The sequence below is a fragment of the Aulonocara stuartgranti genome (assembly GCF_965226115.1).
Source record: "Aulonocara stuartgranti genome assembly, chromosome: 17".
In the NCBI taxonomy this organism is placed as follows: domain Eukaryota; kingdom Metazoa; phylum Chordata; class Actinopteri; order Cichliformes; family Cichlidae; genus Aulonocara; species Aulonocara stuartgranti.
Genome location: NC_138953.1, coordinates 38,696,734 through 38,718,622, shown reverse-complemented (window position 1 = coordinate 38,718,622; position 21,889 = coordinate 38,696,734). Strand labels below are relative to the sequence as shown.

General features: G+C 41.6%; 1 protein-coding gene and 1 long non-coding RNA gene across 5 annotated transcripts in view; one reads left to right on the top strand and one right to left on the bottom strand.

Annotated features, from left to right (window-relative positions):
* The first annotated feature begins 2,522 nt into the window (after positions 1-2,522).
* sgip1a (SH3GL interacting endocytic adaptor 1a) overlaps positions 2,523-21,889 on the top strand; it is an 82,882-nt gene continuing 63,515 nt past the window's right edge. The window contains exons 1-2 of one of the 2 annotated variants that reach the window (XM_082510347.1): positions 2,523-2,829; positions 15,144-15,228. In XM_082510347.1, the coding sequence (XP_082366473.1) occupies positions 15,177-15,228 (52 nt within the window). In that variant the 5' untranslated portion in view covers positions 2,523-2,829; positions 15,144-15,176. Of the gene's footprint in view, positions 2,830-15,143; positions 15,229-21,048; positions 21,163-21,388; positions 21,429-21,889 lie in introns of those variants that run through there. The other variant, XM_082510348.1, reaches the window with a different exon arrangement.
* LOC309692135 lies at positions 16,118-19,884 on the bottom strand. 3 transcript variants are annotated; one of them, XR_014272227.1, is made up of 4 exons: positions 19,274-19,884; positions 18,829-19,202; positions 18,571-18,693; positions 16,118-17,010 (listed from the first exon to the last, which is right to left on the bottom strand). It is a non-coding gene; the product is annotated as an uncharacterized lncRNA (long non-coding RNA). The 3 variants fall into 3 exon arrangements; XR_014272228.1 differs by lacking the exon at positions 18,829-19,202 and having other exon boundaries at positions 18,571-18,698; XR_014272229.1 differs by lacking the exon at positions 18,829-19,202.

Genomic DNA, 21,889 nt, shown 5'->3' with positions numbered 1-21,889 from the left:
GCAGTGGAGCTAAATCAGTCTGTGAGAGAAGTTCTTCCAGTTTCCCTTATTTGAGAATAGCTGCTTGACTGCCACTCTTCCACTGAGACACTTTCTGATAAGACTTTGGTCCAGCTGAAGGGTCAGATGCATCCCTCGGGTCCTGTGTCAGGGCGTTGCTGGATTTGTTTTCTGTTTCTTAAGGGCATGACTTTCACATACTATTCATCTGCTGTAGATAGTGTTTCTCATTTGTTTTGTTTTTTCTTAGGCCTGCCTGTTTCCTCATTTTTTAAGACACGCTACACAACTGGGGATAACTATCATGGAGCAAAAATACTATTTTATGCCTGTCAGACCTGCTGGTGACAAACTAAAAATACTATTTAAAATTGGTCCTTTGCCAAGTTGTCTGTTATGTGTAGACAAAGCACTGGCTCATCCCTTGAGTTATAGGGACCTTTGTATGCTTGACTTAATCATAGGTTTGTGTTTGTGTTAAGTGGCTTAAAAATGGTTTGGTAACAAGAACCGGACTGAAAATGAGTGAAAAGGCAGCCAAATAACTTTGAAAGGCCTGGAGAACTACTGGAGTGGCTGAAGACTTTTGTATAGTACTCTATAATATTTAGCATTTGTTTAACTGAGTAAATCCTAGTAAAGTTAGTAACCTCTTGTTTATTTTTAGTTTTTTTTTCTTTTCTTTAAGAAAGTTGTTTAAGATGACTGACGGTTTATTTGGGAACAACAATTCTAATAATCAGCTGTTTATTTTTTTAGAGGGAAAAAAGGTCTTAGCCTCAAGCTCCTCGTGTTCAAAAATGACTTAATCTTCTTAGTCTAAGTCTTTGAATACTGAGGGTTTTTTTATATAATTTATTTTATGTTTAATAAAAAATAAATAGATAATTAACTGAAGGATGTATTGCAGAACTAGTGTATCAAACTAAGTTTCAGGTCAGGTCTAATTGTGCACACATTTTAAAGCGACTGAATGACTACAATCTAAATGTACATGTTATGTTTGCTACACTGAATAATGCCACATTTAGTCTAGCTGTGACCAAGAACTGCAGATGGAACACACACACACACACACACACACACACACACACACACACACACACACACAAAGCCATTGCCTTTAGGCTCAAATGTTCATCTAAAAGATAAGTTAAACCTGTAGCGACAAAGGCACTGTTACCAGAATGCTATATTAATGCTTTGAAAAATAACAGGCTTTTCTGTATACGACTAAAGAAGAGGCTCAACGATCAGGTGTGGTTTGCATGCTCGGGCCAAACTAGACTCGGTGTTGTTAAATAATAAAAAAATGTGACCGAACAGGGAAAAGACTTTCTTGTTATGCAACACCATCAGACTGCGTGACAAAATATTGTGATTTGCTGGAGGAAATTACTTTCCTGGACGGGTTTGATTAAATATTAACCAATAGTTTGGGTGTGTGGGGAGGCTGCTGCAGCAGCTGATGGACAGATATGGATTAGACGACCGAGTGAAACAGGACCTCCAGGTGTTTCACGTGTGGTATCTGAATACAAATTCTGAGAAATGATGGGTGTGAAAAATGAAAATAAACAGAAAAACGTGTTACTCGCATATGTAATATCTGAATACACTTTATTTATCTCATGAGTGTACATTGCTGAAGTCCGTAAGCGGACACCAAGACCAGTCATCTCTTTTAGAAGATTGGCAGACTACATCCGAGGCTGCTTAGCATAATCTTCTTTTCAGCGTTTGAGAGGTTAAATATCGATTACACAGCATTTTTAAATATGGAACCCATAACTCCCATAGAGTAGGTCATTTGACACTTACTGCTGTTTTGAAGACAGTAATAACAACATGTAAAATGTATTAACTACAAAAAAAAAAAAAAAAAATTCGCTTCTTCTTGTACGTTAGCCAGACTTCTAACCGGAAGTGACAATCATTTGGGGGTACAAATATATGAAAATATTTCTACCTGCTAATATTTTATAAATGTTTACAGTTCAGTATGTATGTATGACTTCACCCACGTAATTGCGTCTCGATTAGCTATAATAATAAATAATACAAATTCCAAATTGCATAAAGCACCTAACAGGTGGAAACAAGCACACCTGTTGAATGGAAGAGTCTGGTAGCGGTAGGTAGAAAAAGAAAGAAAAAAAGAAGAAAAAAAAGAAGAAAGAAAAGAAGAGAGAAGGGAAAGAAAAAGAAAAAAAGAATAAAAAGAAAGAGAGAAGAAAAGAAGAAAAAGAGAAGAGAAAAAAGAAAAAGAAAAAAAAGAATAAAAAGAAAGAGAGAAGAAAAGAAGAAAAAGAGAAGAGAAAAAAGAAAAAAGAAAAAGAAGAAAAGAAGAAAAAAGAAAGAAAAGAAAGAAAGAAAAAAAGGAAAAAAAGAAGAAAAAAGAAGAAAAAAAGAGAAAAGAAAGAGAGAAAAAAACAGAAAAGAAAGGAAAAAGAAAGAAAAAAGAAGAGAAAAAAGAAAAGAAAAGTAGCGGTAGGTCATTTAGCGACTTTGCTTGTTATCGCCTGTCACGTGCATTACGAACGTTACTCCAATTTTATTATATTTTATTCCACTTATTTATTTGTTCATTATTTTTATTTATTTATTTATTTTAAACTATATTTATTTATTCCATTGGTTCCAGTAACAAGCAAGGTAATATGTCACTTCCGGCAGCCATGTCTTGCCTGACGGTAATTAACAACGTTTGAGTGTTTGAGTGGCTAACCCGCCTTAGTTTTCCCTGTTGAACAGGAGAAAGAGTTTGTTTGGTTTTACCCCATCAGAAAAGCTTTAAGAAGAACAATCTCCAAAACTTTCCAAACTGCCGTAAGTATTGTAATTTTAAGGGGAAAAAAGGGTAAAAGTTAACAAGCGAGTCAAAAGTAAAGCTTACTGGGATGCTTCTAACTGTCAGCTACAGGTGAAGCAATAGTACTAAACGCAAACTCATTAGTTTAATGTGTGTGTCGCGCTTTTCAAGTGGTGTGCAGGGCTTTACCTACTGTTGCTCGCTAAAACGATATAGTAAAGCTAAATGAATCATGACATATACTAAGCTAGCTTAGTCCAAAAACATGTAGCACTACTTTAAAGGTGGGCTGGTGCTCGGCACTTATACAGAGCCATTTCCACCGTTATGTATAACTCAGTAGCCATGCCTTTGACGTAGCACAGGTCCGTACTCAAATTGACTTTAGATTGTTAAGAACATTAAAACATGGCAATGTTACTTGACTTGGGAAAGTAGGAGACTCCAGCAACAGGCCAGAAGTAACATAACTGAACTGGTTTTACATAGAATACCATAGGGTTTAAAATAAAGTAACTATGACTCAGGTACTATTTACCAACACTTATTAATATTATTGATCCACTTGTATTCATTGAGGTCCTGTAAAGAACATCTTGCGTACTAGAAATGTAACTGAAACCTTTTTTGTTTTTTTAGTAACAGGAACCACATCAGGGAATTGGAAAAAACTCCCAAATCTCAGGGACAGAAACTAATCTCGTGAGTTATAGCTGTGCAAGTTCACATGAATGATGCGTGCACATTAAATCAGCATTGCGGTGCATTTTACCATTCTTTTTTTTTACCTATAAAGTGTCGTACCAGAGTATGTTTTTGCCCAAGGCCTTTACATTTTAAAACTCAGCTGATTAACTGTGGTCCTTAAAGATTCTTGTTTTATTTGAGTATGAATGTTTGCCGTTGACCTCTTTGACCCATCTTAGTTGTGAAACCAGAAAGATAGAAGTGTATTTGTCGGTGATTAAAACACTTGGGACCTTCTTTCCAGCAGTAAATTTCAAATACACAGTCTTTTGTCCCTGATATTCACCAATGCTTTTATGAAAAGAGTGCCTTTGGGTATGCAAGCCTCTGTAGTCTGGACTGGCTCAGTTGCAGACATTAGTCACCAAGGGTCTTGAGTTCAGCGCTCCCCTGTCAGCGTTTTGGAGCAGCACAATGGAGACAGTAGCAGCTAGTTCACGTTCATTACACAATGTTCCAATCCAGCTCATGCTGTGGGAGAGCCGTAGAAGGGAAATGGTGACTTTTGATTAAATGGTTGAGTAATTGTGTTTTGCCATTAGCGTACTGCAGTCGATTCATTCATGTCGATGTTGACTGAGCTCAATGCATCGTGAGGTTTGGCTCAGCATTTGTTAGGGAAATTTACAGGAAAATCTGATGGAGTATGTTTTGTAAGAACTGCGGTGTTTATGCCTACGGAGGGGGGCGGGTAGTTGAATCAAAATACAAAAGGCCAGCCTGTACGTCATGTGATGGAATCCGTGTCCGTTCAACGTGCATTTTTTCAGTTTGTCATTTAAAACTGGTGTTGCTGCATGTGATGATTCCCACACAGCTACCTGAGGCGGAGGGCTGGCTCATATTCTGTCACTTCCGTCCTGTATCAGCGGTGGCACCAGCGTAAACACGTGTGAGAAAGTAGCAGTTAAGTCAGATCCTCTGAGAGAAAGTGTTGAAGCATATTTATTCAAATTAAGACTTGGCCTTGAAACAAAAACGTGTAGACCTCACAGGAGGGGACACGAGGCACTTCAAAAATCCTGAATAGAAACCTGTTACAGAATTTTGTTATAGCAAAGAAAAAAGTTGTCCCTTCCCCCAAATGAGCCAGTGAAACAGTTGAACTGGCAACTGTGTTGTTACTTTGACACATGTGAAAATAGGTCATGACTGCTTCAGATGTGTAGTGGCATGCATCTCTGTAGTGTCTCGGTGATGGTAATGAAGTCGGTATGTTGTGTAGCCCGACACATTTGTCATAACTAGGCTGTAATTTAGATCAGGATGGGTAACAAACATGAACCCTTTGAAACGGCTTGTATGCTGCTTCTTTACATGCAGTTTTTATTTCTTATTCACCGTTGACATTAAACTTATGTTTGTGTGTATAGTCATCAAAAGAACTGCCCAGAGGCACGACCATGGTGGCTGCCAAGCGGCGAGACCTGATAGTGAAGGGGCTTTGTTGTAGGTACAGCTCCAAGTTTGGGGGTATCATGTTGAGACAGCCAGAGCCCTGCTGCACATGTGAGTGTTGGAAGTCGAGTGAGTTCACGTAGAGGTTATTGATATGTGGGAAACACTGTGGGGGAGAGAAGGGGTTGCCAAGTTTGAGGATAATGAATGAGGTTTTGGGTTTTGGGTGTTCTTTGCCTGGGAAATTCAGACTGGGAAACTTTCTGATCCCCGTTTCCTGTGTTGTTCTGTGGAAACCCTTAAATGCACAAATATTATTAGACAGTGGAATCTGGGCTCTGACCACGAAGGCAATACTGTGTCCATGTTTCACAATATAGGGGATGGACACACGCAGCATTACAAACTGATAATCTTTATTTGTTCTGTCAGAAACTAGTTTTCCAGGGGCTTCTTGTCATGTGCAAAATTCAGTAAATGTATTCATTTTATTTTCCCTCTCAAAAATTAATTAAAGGAATCATTAAAAAAGGCGTGTGCAGATAAATTGGTAGCACCTGCATAAGACGACGACCTTTGAGTGACGTTGAACTAGTAACTAAATCTGTTTTTGTGTATTATTCCCTCTGAAACATTGCTGAGGATACATTAAAATATATCCTGAGCTTGACGCTTGCATGATTAAATGCAGAGAGTGGTGGTGGTGTTACTGCTGGAGGAGGAGTGAGTCATTCATGCTGTCTTAGCCATAGGGGGAAGCCTTATGTTGTACTGTAGAGTCTTCTTTCACTCAGTTTGGCTGTCGGTATGTTTTCTGCATGGCTTGCCCACCATCCCTTCAGTTGCATTATTATTTATCTGTACATTTGTTTCTGGCTGGAGTTATTTAGGGGGTTTTCCGAATGGGATGAGGGAGCCAGTCAGTCAGTGTTTATGAGCAGTGATCCCTCATCCTGCTCGATTGTTTTTCTTTAGCCTGATGAGTGGAAATGTTCTGTGTTGCAGAGTTTTGGACTCTCCTGTCCAGCTGAAACTTGTTAGAAAAAAACTGAAGGAAAAGGGGAGACTGTCTTGGGATTGCATATCACGGGCGATCGTGGCTCAAGAGTTGGCAGTTCGTCTTGTAATCGGAAGGTTGCCGGGTCGAGCCCCGGCTCGGATAGTCTCGGTCGTTGTGTCCTTGGGCAAGACGCTTCACCTACCGCCTACTGGTGTTGGCCAGAGGGGCCGATGGCGCGATATGGCAGCCTCGCCTCTGTCAGTCTGCCCCAGGGCAGCTGTGGCTACAACTGTAGCTGCCTCCACCAGTGTGTGAATGTGAGAGTGAATGAATAGTGGAATTGTAAAGCGCTTTGAGGGCCCCGAAAAGCGCTATATAAATGCAATCCATTATTACATTATTATCTATTTTGGGACCTAAGCTGATACCAGAGTTTATTTATCGTCATCGATATATACACATGGTTTAAGTACAGACTTATTTTTCCTGTGTGAAATTGAAGGTGTTATATATATAGTGGTAGTTGTTCTGTGAGCACCACTGATGCTGCTCAGTTAACCATTAGATGATCCTTAAAATCCTGACTCTTTTTACCGAAGGACAAAAAATGCCACCTTGCCAACAAATGCGGTAAAAATATTATATAGCAACTTTTTTTTTAACTTTAAAATACTCAATGTTTTAAAACTACTTCAGCCTGAAAAATAATTTCAAATATTAAGTATAATTTTTGCGATTTCACCCTTTAAAGCCCAGTATGTTTACATAATTCCACTGTTTTCTATTGAAAAAGCAAAAACAATTTCCATAAAATACATTTCGAGGAATATTTGATTGTTTTTATTGGGCCTTAGATGAGTCAATGATTGGCAGCAACATGTGTTTTTATTTTTTTTGTAATGTCAGATTAAAAGAAAACAAAACCTGACACTCGTGATCCCAAGGACAAAAAATGGCAGCTTCGGAAAAACTGCTGTAAAAATACTATGATGTAATATTTTTTCCCATTTTAAATGACTGTCTTTTAAAACTACTTCAGAGTAAATGCAACTATTAAATATCTTTAATCATATTTTAACCATATAAAGGCCTGTATGTTTATGTAGCTCTACGTGGAGCAAATGGACAGACTGCTGTCTTTGCAATCAAGGTTCCCATATGGTGCTGCCAGCTCGTCTCTTTCTGTCTGTGCAAAAGTCACACTGCCCTTAAGTTTGATGATGAGGCTTGAAGGTGGTATTTTGGTCCCCGCAGAGATATGAATACACGCTCAAACACACACACCATTATCTAACATCAATAATGGCACACTTATCATTTCCCTTGCAGAAAACAGAAAAAGTGTGACATTTTGCTGCTTGCTTTGAATGGTAAAAAGTAGCGCCACCTGGTGGACAGTAATCCAAAATAAAATTTTAACATAAAGGAATGCATTAGTTGATGTCAACATAAATGTGGTCATTTTTGGCCTGAAATGTGGCGGTTTTGCGTAGCTTAGCCATTTTTAGATATTCTAAGGAGCTGAGACAAATAAAATTTTTTTTTAAATCTTCTAGTAAATATGAGCTATTCATTCAGCACAGCCAAAATAGGATGAAAATTAAAAAAGGAATGGCACAAAATGTCCCCAGGATCCTCTGAGAGTTTAAAGGTAGAGAATTTACTGGAAGTGAGGAGTTTGGGTGAGCTGTGTGTGCGTGGGTGAGCTGTGGCTTTCTGTGAGGAAGAAGAGTGTGCTTTATTTTTTGACACACAGGAGCTTCTGTGAAACAAGTCGGAGATAAGTAACACAGAGCTATGTATGCGCCTTTGTATGCCAGTGTAACGGCAGACGCAAGTATGTGATGTGTATTTATATATAGATAAGTAGACTCGCCTCCCTTGTGGTGTGTCACTTTCAGTCGTGGAAAGGAGTCGAGATATTGGAGCAACTTTTGCTGCGCTTGAACACAGGATGACACATTGCAGGCTGGCACAGCGCTGCTGTCAAATGTCACAGAAGGAATCTTGTAAAAATGCTTTGACAGCAAGCATCTGCATCCATCGTCTTCAAAGGCAACGTGATAGCAAACGGTGCTCAACAGGTCTTTGCCCTGTTGAGCAGGCACAGCCGTACGAGACTGCGCTCGGCGTTCGTGGTTCAACATTTTCAGCTTGCTGTTGTGGCGAATTCTGTAGCCATGGCAACCAAAGGGAGGCAAAGACTACAGGGGCTGATATTATTATGTCTGAGTTTCTTTTTGCCTCCTCAGGAGCACAGAATAGACGGATCAATAAAAAGAAAGTGTCTGTCAGCAACATCAGGACGTTCAGAACCAACCAGCAGCATCAGGACACGAAGCTGAGGCAGCAGCTCTGGTGCAGCATGTATACCACGAGCTGCTGCAATCCACTGTCAGCGTACATTTATTAAAACCTATAGTGGGAATTGGTATAACAGCCAGTTCAGCGTGAACTGGGAATAGCCAAGCTCAATAACTGCTGTCCCATAGTTGTATTTGGTACAGATAAAGTAAACAGTAAATTATTTATCCTCAGCAGAGTAGAAGGAGCTAGGAAATGCTAGTGTTGGCTAGAGTACTAGCTTTCTTGCCATCAGACTGGGGGTGGGTTTTGATTCTAGCTTGAATAACGTGATATCGATTCATTAAAATCCTGAATCGATTTTTTTTTTAAAAAATTGGTTAAAGATCGTGGCTCAAGAGTCGGGAGTTCGCCTTGTAATCGGAAGGTTGCCGGTTCGAGCCCCGGCTCGGACAGGCTTGGTCGTTGTGTCCTTGGGCAAGACACTTCACCTACTGCCTACTGGTGGTGGTCAGAGGGCCCGGTGGCGCCCCTGTCCGGCAGCCTCGCCTCTGTCAGTGCGCCCCAGGGCGGCTGTGGCTACAATGTAGCTGCCATCACCAGTGTGTGAATGTGTGTGTGAATGGGTGGATGACTGAATGTGTAAAGCGCTTTGGGGTCCATAGGGACTAGTAAAGCGCTATACAAATACAGGCCATTTACCATTTAATATAAATTTATTTTGCCCGAATCGCCAGAATCTCAGGTTAAAGCTCACAAAATTTCAACAACCACCAAACAGCTAAAACAGTAAATGAGAGCAGGAACACGGATTCTGCACAAAGACGTAAACACAAAGCGCGGACCCGCCGACGCATCAGAATCAGTGAGATGTCGCCTTCCTCACCCGACGCCACGGACACGGTCGGGGCTGAAAGCCGACAGCTCGCTGATTTTGAGGCGTCGGTGGGCGCTTTGTGTTTACGCCCTTTTTGTGCTGATTCTGAAGCTGCAGGTTTGATCTCTCCAAACAATATTGACTGAACCAGCAGCAAAAGAAGATCCAAACTACGCTTCACATAAACATCGTCATGAATTCCCTCTGACCTTTGCTGTTTCGCTTCTACCATGATAACACATGATCACGCTTCATGCACAGCTCTCTCTCTCTCTCTCTCTACTTCAAGAACAGTTTACTGTCTAAAAATCGTTTACTGTCGAAATCGAATCGATTCTAGAAATCAGTGACGATACCCAGCCCTACATCAGACTTTTTGACATGTGGAGTTGTTTGGCATGTGTTATCTTTGGTTTTTGACCAGTTGTCATGTGTTTGGAAGCTTTTATAGCAGGTACAGCAGTTATCACCAACTCTCCTTTGTTGCTCTTCTCTGTATTTATTTCCGGCCCTCCTCTCGGTCCATGACAGTAGATGAAATGGTTATTAATGACTGCAACATACAGTAAGCTCTCTCTCTGTGCACATACATTTTGTAAATATTGTCTTAAGTTTCCCGAGTGAGTCTTGGATTAGTGAGGTACCCTAGTATTGTTCATCTAATGAAACTACTGTAAAATGTTGCTGAGAATGACTAAATGGGATTACCCAGCCACCCACAGGCAGACTCCACCTTACAAGTATTTAGTTGATGACTCATACGGTGATATCGATCACCTTTTTTTCCAGGGACTAGAGAACTGAAGTGACTGTGGAGAACCTGGTTTGTGCTTTGTTGAGCAGGAATGTTACTTTGATTACTGGGTTTGTGAGTTTGTGACTTTGTCGTTGTCCTAAGTCAGGAAGTAAGTTAATTCTTCTCCCTCTGAAGCGTTGTAAGATCCAGAAGTTCTTTTTTTAACTACCATTTTAAGATGCTTCATAAATTATAGCTCCAGTTAAATGCGTCATTGGGAGGCCCATCCTGGCTCCTATCAGCACATCACAGATTCTACACACACACACAGAAAAACACACAAAACCTATATTCGACGCATCCTTGTGGGTGTCACACCAAAATAGAGCGAGCCAGTAAGCAAGCGTAGGCAAATTCTGTCTTTTTCCCCAACTGTAAGTATGTATTAAACTGTGGATTTCATTCGTGTGAGTTTTTAGCTCAAAGTCTCCTTTATGAAGGATGCGGATCTCTTACGTAGAGCCAAAGCCTCCAAATAAATGTAATGCAAGTTAAAGATGTAGTCTGTTTAAATTATCCAAAGAGTCGGACAGTATAGAAGTCGCATCTGTGCTATTTCTGCCGTTGTGTGAAATAGTCCTTTGAAACTCCCTTCAGTGAGTTCATCTGGCTCCATTCTGTCATCTCAGCCTGGCTGTCCAAGCAAAGTACGGTACTCTTGGGAGTGGCCTAATTTAAACCGCTCCACTGTTTATAGATATAAGCTGATCGTACAGCAAGTTTGCTCTGTGTTTATTTAGGTCTGGGGCCTCTGTGAAGATGATCATTGGTGTGAATAAGAAGGACACACCAGTGTTGACATCCTGGAGACCATTAGGTAGACGGCAGAGCTGACCAGTTCAGGATCAGAGACATGAGCTCATCTCTTCCATCCCCTGTTCTCAGGCTGAAGAGAGAACTGGGTTTTAATGGGGGCCTCTAGCAGGGGGTTGACTCGGGAAGGGGTTTCGGGTTAGCAGGAATGCAGCGAGAAGACAACTGCGTAGATTTTCAGGCTAAACTATGAAGTGAATTTGAGTTTTGGCTTGCACATAAAGTATGCACACATGCCAGTCTAACAATCGAACAGATATTTATTCCACTGACCCGACACCAAAAATGATGTAGCATACAGAAGAGAAATACTGGAATACATGTGTTTTATTCTAACTTGGCTTTAGATAATAGCCCCAGTGGCATCAGACTAAACAAGACAGATTCACCCATGAGCTGTTAGTCAGCCTCCCCAGTGTAATCAAGTAATCAGGAAGTGTCTGCTAATCACACAATCTTTCATCATCTAATGTGTATGTGTGACTGCAACCCTGGGCAGGGACGCAAGTGGGGTAATGACAAAACACAGCGTGTCTGGCTGGTGGTACTAACAGACTGAGAGCATTGTGAGTGGCTGAATGGCACGTAGGCACACAACATGGCACACTGTCCTCGCCACACCTTATCGCCCTTCCCGCCTCTCCCTCTCACCGAGTGGAATGTTGTTTTGATTCGGCTGCACTCACTGCTGGCTGTTTGTTTACATTTAATGAGTGCAGGCTAATCACCGTCCCTCATCAGAGCACTTTGGAGTGGAGGGTGGAGGTTTGCAGGGATGTTTCTTCAGCAGTGTGCGGGGAAATGGCACGAGGCCTTGGGCCGTGAAACGTGACTGTTGCAGCATGAGCAAAGGGAATTCCCACTATAGATGTTTTTAACCGAGAGCCATCATATCTGTGATACTCCCGCTCTGTGTTGACATGCCTCAGGTGCAGCAAATGCTGTTCCAGGTAGGTAAAAGGTGACGAGGGACTAGAGCAGGGCGATATGGCCAAAAATATTTATCACGATATATATTTGAAAATTTGCGATAACGATATAACTGACGATATAATTGATGCGAGACAAAATACAACTCCACAACATTACTAGCGCAAAAAGACAACCTTCCATTTATTTTCACTTAAATAAGAAGCTGGTTTTTATGTACATTAAAGCTTTATAAAAATGTAACAGTGCAAATGCAAATTCCTTGCTGAAAGTTTTCCAGTAGAAATGGGCTGACATATCCTGAACATAACCATATATAATATCCACTGAAGTTAAAAAGAGGTGCTTTGCAACATTAAACTGCAGTGTGCAGTACGTATTTTTCGGACCATAAGGTGCACGGGATTATAAGGCACATTAAGCGAAACAAAGCAGTCAGATAAATCAAACTTTATTAAACTCATTCTTCTTGCTTCCTCCACTTCTGTACCATTGGTTCATTAATGTTGAATTCTCTAGCAGCTGCTCTATTCCCATGTTGTTGCAGTATATTAATGACTAACCTCGTATTGTGGATGGATTATCTCAGTTGTTCTCCTGACTGAAGTTTGGTCCGTTTACAGCATCCTGCCATGCGATTGCATTTGTCTCTAACCATGAGGAACCTTCACGTTAACTTTTATAAGTGGAAAAGTGTTAGTGTTCGTCCTCCAGCTTCACTGTTTATGTTATGCTAACATAGCTGTGTCGCTAGCCATCACGTAGCACATCATTATATACCAGCTAGCCCAACTTCAGTAACCCTACAAACGTCACTGCTGTTTAGTTTCCTGTCTTCATTTATGTTGGAAGTGATAGCAGAGCTGTACGTTTGAATTTTTTCAGAAATCTCTCAGTCAGAACATGTTATATCATGCTTAGGTAACTAGCGAAACTAGCGAGCTAACTTCCGCTAGCTTCCTGCTAACTTCTAACTCCGTTAAATGTAATAAATTTTGTTTTAATGGATGCCTGGAAGTTAAACTTCATAGTTACACCTGGTAAAGCAGCAATGCTGATCGTTTTATTAAAGATGAAAGAATTTAGACAGTTTTTAACGCTCAGTGATGCTGCACTGTTCGTTTGACCTGAAGTATACGGAGTTTAGGACCCAGATTACTCCCAGATTTAAGAGCATCTTAGTCTGACAAATACGACAATAACGACGGCCGCTTGCATGTTCTGCAAAAAAATGTGCTTTGTCGTGTATCTGACGGACAAACACCAAACCAGTTCCACATCACTGAAGTTGCACCATTTTTACAAACCAATTCTGGTTCATCTGTTTCACTCAACAATCGGCCATGTGCGTATGAAAACAAAGGCACTGCGCACGCGCGTTTTACTCATATTCTATCGCGATATTTCATTTTCCTATCGTTGCCTAACATTATACCGGTATTACCGTGAACGGTATAATATGGCCCAGCCCTACGAGGGACTCATGTAGAATGGTGCCGATGAAATCCATAGGCAATATTGTGTTAGGCAGAAAATGAGAGAGTCTCCATGAACAGCTGTTATTTTTACAAGAGTCTGGTGCGATGTTTGGAATTCAGCCTACACTTAAAAAAATATATATATAAGATGATTTAAAAAAATGTTTCCCCAGTATGGCCACGTGCATGCTTTTTCATGGAAATAGTGTATACTACTGGATTATACTAATGTCCCACATTCCAGTGGAGTAGTGATGCATTTTAGATTTTTGAAAATAATATGTAAAGTATCATAAATGCAGTCAATATTACTGACTGTCTAATCAACAGAATGGTCTGCAACCAGCTGCTGCTGATGCAGAGAAAAGAACAATGTGTGCAGGATTGATATTTTTGTTTACTGGGGACACTGACGATAGAACTAGAACGTATTTGATGTATGATAAGCAGTTCAGCCTCACCGTCCCAGCGGTTTCTTGCTTGACTAAAAGAACAGCAGTTTTCTACTAAATGTAACCTCTATGCTCTATCCGTATAGTAACAGCGATGACCCATTTGCATTTTTCTTGTGGCTTTTTGCTGGTGGCGTGGACAGTTTTGGACCTGCAGGCAGATGCAGAGACATTTTTGAAAAATACCCAGATTTAGAGCAATACTGCACCCAGCAGGCGAAAGGCATGAGCAAAGGTGGCGAGAAAGTAGGTCAGAGGGAGGGAAGCGATGGGTGTTTGTTAGTGGGTAGGGGTAGATGCACATACAGAGCAGAAACGGTGCAGAGGGTGGTGGGAAGGATAGATGGGGTGAAGAGGGTTGAGGAAGAATTATTTTCTCTATCTTCTGCAGCTTGCTGCCATCTGGAACGTAAACCAAATGTGCCAGAAAGAGCTTTCTTGCTCATAGTCTATATTTGAGTAGTTAGCACTGTTTATCCAAACTCTTAACAGACTGCTCTGCTCTAAGAAGAGACATTTACAAGGCTCAGGACTTTGCAGCACTGTGTCAGTGCTGTCACCTCCGTTTTAATCATAATGTTTAAAATGAAATAGATGTTCGTGTGATCAGCTGTTGTTACTGGAACTATTACTGTAGGTGTGAGCCTACATGTGATCATGTCTGCATCCTTTTTGTCGATCTATTGTTTTATAATTGTGTCTTACTTTGTTACCTTGTTACTGCTCATATTTTATGACTAATCACACACCACGCAGGTGCAAGTCTATGTGGAACAGAGGGGTCGAGAGGTATTTTATGGAGAATAAAGTACTGTGTTTAAGTGACCAGTAGGTGGCACCACTAGCATGTGCACTTTTGGAGTTTGAAGCAAGTTCAACCTGTCAGTTCACCTGAGATTGCCACATGCCAATTAGGATCCACTTAAACTGGAAGAGAGAAAAAATGTAGCTAATCAAGCTTGGGGGCCATGTTTTAGAATGATGGACAAATTTACTCTGCACATCTTTTATATCTATATATGTTTGTACTTTATAGTTTAACTTGAAACTGTAGTTTATTAGTTTTGGTTAGTCTGTGAATCTGTCAAAGCGTTCAGTATCTCAAATCTAAACAGGCTAATTTAGACATTTTTGAAATGCTGAATCTTTCCCCTGTTGGAAATCACAATAATAAATTGCAGATGAAACAGTTGCATGATTAAGATGCATATGCTGTCTTCTGCACTGCAGAACTTAGGCAGAATTCGGTGAAACCATTCCCATAGGACACGTTGACCTTCAGTGCTTGACAAATCTGTACTCGCAGGCTGAGGCTACCGTGCCCCATTACTATTCTCCACAGGTTGCGTGCATTGCTTCGCGAGTACACTTGCAGTTGTCAGCATCAGTGTACATTTGTGTTCTCCAAAGACCTTTGTTTATTAGTTATACGGTAGCCTTTGGTAAATATTCATCCTCATCTCCCTCTTCTCTTTCCGGTGAACTGTCGTTGTCCATGTTCGTTGTCTTCCTTCTCATCCCTCTGCCTGGCTGGAGTGAGAGCAGCGGGGTCCATGGAGAGAGCTACTGATGGCTGAGGAGCTGTGCACCGGCTGGTTTCGTATCATTGCAGGTACAGTAGGTAAAACACCTTTATTTTTGCAGCAGCACATCACCTCAGCAGTTTGAGCATGGATCGACAACTTACCCTTAGAATAAGGCATGAAGGTCACCCACCACTTTCTGCATTTTTAGAATCTCAAGCGGTTTACTCACCGGTCCTGCAGTGAAGTGGACTTTATACTGCATTAGCTAATGCATGCTTGTATTGATGCATGACAACATATGAATGCTTTTGTTTATGTATCCACTGTGGCTACATGTTCACTGTGCTGTGTGGTGTGCCCTTTTTAAAAGTGTGTGTGTGTGTGTGTGTGTGTGTGTGTCAGAAAATAATAATAATGGATTGGATTTATATAGCGCTTTTCTAGGCACCCAAAGCGCTTGACGGGAAAGCTAGAAAATAGAGCAGCATAAGTTCTTCCTATCCAGACACATGGAACTCATTTCTCATAAGCAACATTCTCTTCTACTTCCTGTATGTTCATACATCATCTACCTTTTGGTTACATTTGAAACCAAATGTAATAGAATCAGATATTACAGAATTAAAGACAGTCTCCTTAGATTACCTGCTGATAATCTGCCTTTACTGTAACATAGTCTACTGGTTTGTTAATTTAACAATACAATTAAAAAGTTAAATAACGTTATGTGATGTGTACATCATGTGCACAAAGGCAATAGCATTGGTTGTGTTTGCACTGATTTGAGGCTAGGTATAGAACAGGGCTAGGCAACTCCAGGCCTCGAGGGCCGGTGTCCTGCAGGGTTTAGATGTGTCCTTGATCCAACACAGCTGAGTTAAATGGCCAAATGACCTCCTCAACGTGTCGTAAAGTTCTCCAGAGGCCCAGTAATGAACTAATTGATTCAGATGTGTTGACTCAGGATGAGATCTAAAACCTGCAGGACACCGGCCCTTGAGGCCTGGAGTTGGACACCCCTGGTATAGAAGAACTGTAGGAGACCGATGCAGTACCATGAAAAAGTGTTTTAATATTAGACCAATATAATCTGAGTAAATAAAGAAAAAAATGCACTTTTTAAATTGTAATTTCATTTATTAAGTGGGGGAAAAGCTCTCCAAACCTACCTGGCCCTATGTTCAGTTTCACTAGCCACACCCAGACCTGATCACTAAAATCTCCAACAGTGCATTGACTCATCCAAGAGGTCACAAAAGAACCCAGGATAACATCTGAAGGACTGCAGGACTCACTTGCTTCAGTTGAGGTAGTTCAGGTGTAGTTGAGGTGTTCACGATTCAACAATAAGAAAAAGACTGGGCAAAAATGGTATCATCATTAACTGCTGTGGCAGCGCTAATTAGCTGCATAATCATCATACATGGCTCTCTTGTATTAGAAATAAGAAATATTGTTTGAATTGCCAACTTGCTCGTGGAAACAAATGAACTATATGTTAATGGTACTACACTACAGTGAGTTAATGGCGCCATATTTCTGATTCAGAAGCATCGAAGTTCCAGCACCAGCACAAACTGTTAAATATCTGTCATGATGCTCTGTCGGCACTAGATGACAGTGTAGGAGAAGATGTTTGTCTTGAGGCAAACATAACCGAGCATGGCTGATACTAGAAGAACAATGGGGAAGGAAATTAGCAAGGGATGGTGTAAGTGATAAGAAAGATGAATGGATAAAGGCAGGGAGGAGAAAAAATTACAAAGGTCATAGAGATTACTTAGCAAAGCTTTAGAGCTAGTGGGACCGGGGGTAAGATGAGGGTGTCGACCCTCTCCTTGGGGGCATCAGTGGTGGTTGATACGGAAGAGCTGGCCCTGTAGCAAGAAAAGGATGAAAGGAAGGAGAAGGCAGGTGACATAATGAATAACATAGAAGCAACTTGACAGACAGTAATGCAGTGAAAATAAGAAAGAAGCGTGAAATTATAAATGTGAGAGGAAGCTTTGGAGAGAGTAGTTTTATATCACAGCAGTGTAAGAATGACCTCAGGAAGAATAGCTGCTGAAGTGCTTCAGCTAATGCTGATTCTAATGAACTGAAGTTGCCCAGCTGGCTCTGCTCAAACAAGAATAACAACACGTATTTTGTCTCTTGGATTATTCTATAGTTCCATACATGCACATGTATGTATAGAACTATAGAATAGAATGCACAGGGTACACAGTTCTGCAGCACTATATACATATGAACACTATATAAAATGAACAAATATGCAAATAAATAGTGTTACGTGTGGTTATTGAATGAAGTATTGCACAGTGGTGATGGTAGTTGTGTAGTCTGTGTAAAGAGGGAAGTCCTTGGATTTGGGGGGTAGAACTTTTTTGGGAAGAAACCATTCGTGAGTCTGTCAGTGTTTGGGCTGATGCACCTATAGCGCCTCCCTGAGGAAGCAGGTTGAACAGGTCAAAATCAGTAGGCCTATATATGTGTATAGCATGTACTATTAATATGGGTTTGGTTTCTTACCATATGAGCTAGCCATGTTTTATTAATAAGTGTGTGAACGGGGCGTGTAGTGTAAAATGCTTTGAGTGCTCAAGCGAGGTAAAAAAGCACTATAATAGAACCAGTCCTGTTACCATTTACTGATACACCACTACTACTGTTACTACCTCTTCAGCTGCTCCTGACACTGCCAGCAGTAGAAATTAAACATGAGTAAACATTAGGGCTGCCACGATTAGTCGACTAGTCACGATTACGTCGACTATCAAAATCGTCGACGACTGATTTAATAGTCGACGCGTCGTTTGAAGCTTTGTAAGATCCCAAAAGACGCAGGAATAAGTAGCAGGATTTAAGAGTGTAATAACGGACTGAAACAGAAGATGGCAGCACTGCATGTACAAGGATGCCAGCTGCTGTTAAACCCCGAAGAAGAAGCTGTGTCCCAGAATTCATAGCGCAGCCCAGCTTAGTTTCCAACAATGGCGGCAGCTAGTTAGCTTTAATATTACTCTTATTATTCTTTCTGGGTCACAAAATAAACGTTTAACATATTTTCAGGCGAGAATGTAGCTGTGTAAACCTCAAATATCTGCTCAGTTTATCAAGACACCGCATATTTTTGTGACCGAGTGGTCGGCGGGGTTAGGAACAAAATAAATAAACTTGACAACGCCACCTAGGGGAATTACACCCCCAGGAAATATATTTAAGAAAAATAAAGAAAAGGAATAAAAGAAGACCGCACAGATTCAAGGATGCACACTGAGGCAGGTTGGCTTCCAATATTAAAACAGTTTTATTTATAGAAATGAATAAAATATTATAAATAATATTTTATAAATAAAATATTAAAAGTCAAGATGTAGCGTCATTATTGACAGTGTCCTACAGTAAAAATAAACAATCGTGGAACTTGGACTTACCAGCAGCCGTGGAACCAAAAGAAAATCACACCACAAGAATCACTGCAGACCACCCAGTGCTGTACAAAAGAAAGTGTGAAGACGACCCACCACCTGAGGTCCCAGGGCCACTGGCTCGTCCTCCTTCACTGAAATAAAACACAGAAAAGTATGTTAAAAGAATAAAAGGACACGGAGCGTCAGGCTCGCTACAAATCATAAAAAGACTAAAACACACTTTAATAACTTTAATAAAAGAAATCACACACACACACACACGGGAAAGGCTTATTCCCCACGGGTCAAACTACCACTCGTGCTGGTAATAATTATTCTCAGGCGTAGGCCGGTCTGGCTCCCCACCGGCTGAGACCGGCCACCCAGGCGATTTAGAGTCCCAGCACGACACTCGGGCAGAGGATCACTTCAGCCCGATCACAGAAGTATGGGTACGAACAACAGTCCAGGGTAAAATAAAACACCAGGCGAACCCAAAAAAGGTAAGCCTACTTAATAAAAACAAGATAAGACAAAACAAGACAAGACAGCAGACTCCACCAAGGAGGAGTTCACAACAGCAGCTGAGAAGGCAGTCCACTCTTCCAATTTAGGTTGGACAATTTACCATGGAGAGGTGAGTACAGCAGTGAACCCTGAAACAGATAAGTGTAACCTTAAACTCTTATAGCTATGAATGCTAATAAAAGTAGTTCTAACGGCTTACCCCAGGACCGGAGGCACTATACTCTCATTGGTGGAGATACCACGAACACCTCTCTCCGCAATGGCAGAATTAAACAGACTGCTGCGCTACAACAGGCCGGAAAAGGATATTAACACCAATTCCAGTATTCGGAGGGAATCCAAGGTTAAGCGAGAGCATACCTGTAGCTGTCGTATAATCGGCTCTTGCTGATCAGTCCGTCGCAGTACGCCAGCATTTACTGCTGTATCGTACCAGAAGCTCGGGAGGAATTAATCCAACAAGACATCGGCTTAGCTTTATACAGGCTAGCGCCACCCTGCAATCAATGTGCAGGTGGGTTCCCAATTAACCCGATCACCTGATACAAGGAGCGAGTGCAGTGGAAAGAGAGCGAGGGTGGTAGAGCGAGCGAGAGAGAGAGAGAATGAGAGAAGAAAAACAACGGAAGGCGAGTAGCCCATCTGGCTACATCTACCCCCCCTTTTTTGTATTGGTGCCCCGACAATAACTCAAGGAACCTAACACCATGGCCTGAATATGGCAAGCTGAGCATTAGCAACTGACGCAGATTCAACAGGACGTGGCAAGTGATAAACATTTGAGTGCTGACCAGCTGTTGAACGTGCTGTTCTCCGCAAATGTGGCCCACTCACCTCAGACTGTTCAACAGAGCCCAAGGAAGAGCCTGGGGGAGCAGAGGTCGAGGGTGCTACAATCACACTGGGAGTAGACCTGAGCTCGACCGATGGAACTCTAGAGGCATCGGGAAGTGACACCACAGGTGCTACAGGGTGTGAGGGTACCTCAGGGACAAGGAGCCACAACTCGTCGTCACTCAGAGAGGTCCGCTCTGAGTCAGTGGGTACAGGTGGCGTTGTCAAGTTTATTTATTTTGTTCCTAACCCCGCCGACCACTCGGTCACATATTCAAAAGCGCTCCGACGTTTTCGGAGACGTCTGTTACCCACTAGCTCGATAGTTAGCCGGGGGCAAGGCTCACTAGAGCCATGAGAACACCGGACTCCCGGCAAATGTTTTCAAACCCACCGCCGTCTTTCGCTACTCAGGTTAAACATGATATATAAGCCACTTAGATAACTTCAAAATGTTATTGTTTGGCTTTTTTCAGTATTTTATTTGTTCCTGAGTAAATCGGTTTGGCTGAGATTAAAGTTATAGTTTTTACACAGCTGAATAAACCTCAAGCAGACAGCTGATTATCAGAAGTGTGAGATGCTCCAGAATATACTCCGGTGTCCTGTTATATTTTAGATAGCAAGGAGTTTATTAAACTCCACCGAAACAATCTGCAAATTTCATTAAAATTTAATAAACTATCATCTTGTCTTTATTTTTAGTTAGCACAGACCTGAAACACTTAAAGCTGTAAGCTAATGATAGTTATATAAGAGCAGATGCTGCTGATGCAATAAGCTGTACTTTTTACGTCCAGTGGATGCATGATCTGATTAGTTGACTAATCGCAAAAATAATCAGTGACTAGTCGACTATCAAAATAATCGTTTGTGGCAGCCCTAGTAAACACGTCTTTTCCAGACTTAAAGACCAATGGGTACAAATTACCCAGTGTCTGCATTTGTGGCTCATTGTTATTCTTTTCTTCCTTTTTCGCCCAGTAAAATCTCACTTTGCTGTTTGATTTGTCACATTTGCCCCCACCCCCCTTCACTCTCCACCCTCTCATAGAAAATTAATCAGCGCACACACACAAACACCAGCACACACCCCTCTCCGGAGGCTGGTCTGTCATCGGCTCTTCCTGTTTGTTGGCTGCAGCTGTAGCCTGCGTTGCCGTGACGTCGCACCGGTCGATTCTCATCCCAGTGCGGTGGGAAAGCACAGAGACAGAAAAAGGCAGCCAAATGAGACAGACTAGCAGAGAGACGGTAAGGTGGGAGGGAGCGGGGAGAGGAGCAGAGTGAAACTGCACCGATATTCCAAAGAGGGCGGGACACGGAGGCAGTTACTAGAGAATTAGGCGCTGTGCAGGACGGTGCAGGGCAAGGATTTTGCGCAGTAGTGACTTAATATAGAGCACGTTTTTATTTTTGTATCAACATGGGTTGTCACTTTACTCATACCCTCATTATTCTCTGTGTGACCAAAAAATAGATTCATGCCTGGGTACCTCAGCACACTGCACTGACATAAGGTAGGGTGAAGGGTAGCTGTGTAAGCATGTGTGTGTATGGTTACTCTGTTTGTGTGGCTTCTATATTTAAACCTCACATATCTGTTTGCTTCCTCGGATGCTCTACATGTAAACATGTAAATGCGCACAGTTATTTGTCAAGTAAGAGAGGTTACTAATGTAGCCTTCTCTCTTTGGGGACAGTGTCAGGAGATTCAAGCTGTAAGCCATGTGACTGCACAAAGAGCTGCAGGGATTGGCTAAGGTCATCTGTGACCTCAGCATACTGCCTCAGCCACCCCCCCTCCCCCCCCTCCTCCAAACACACACACACACAACCCTCCCTCTAAATCTCTCCACCTCCTTCTCCCTTCCCTGCCTCTTTCATTTTTTTCCTCCAGTTTGCTTTTTCCCTACCTCTCAGCATCCTCGGCTGTGAAGGTTTGAGCCGCAGCAGCAATAGCAGCAGCAGCAGCAGCATC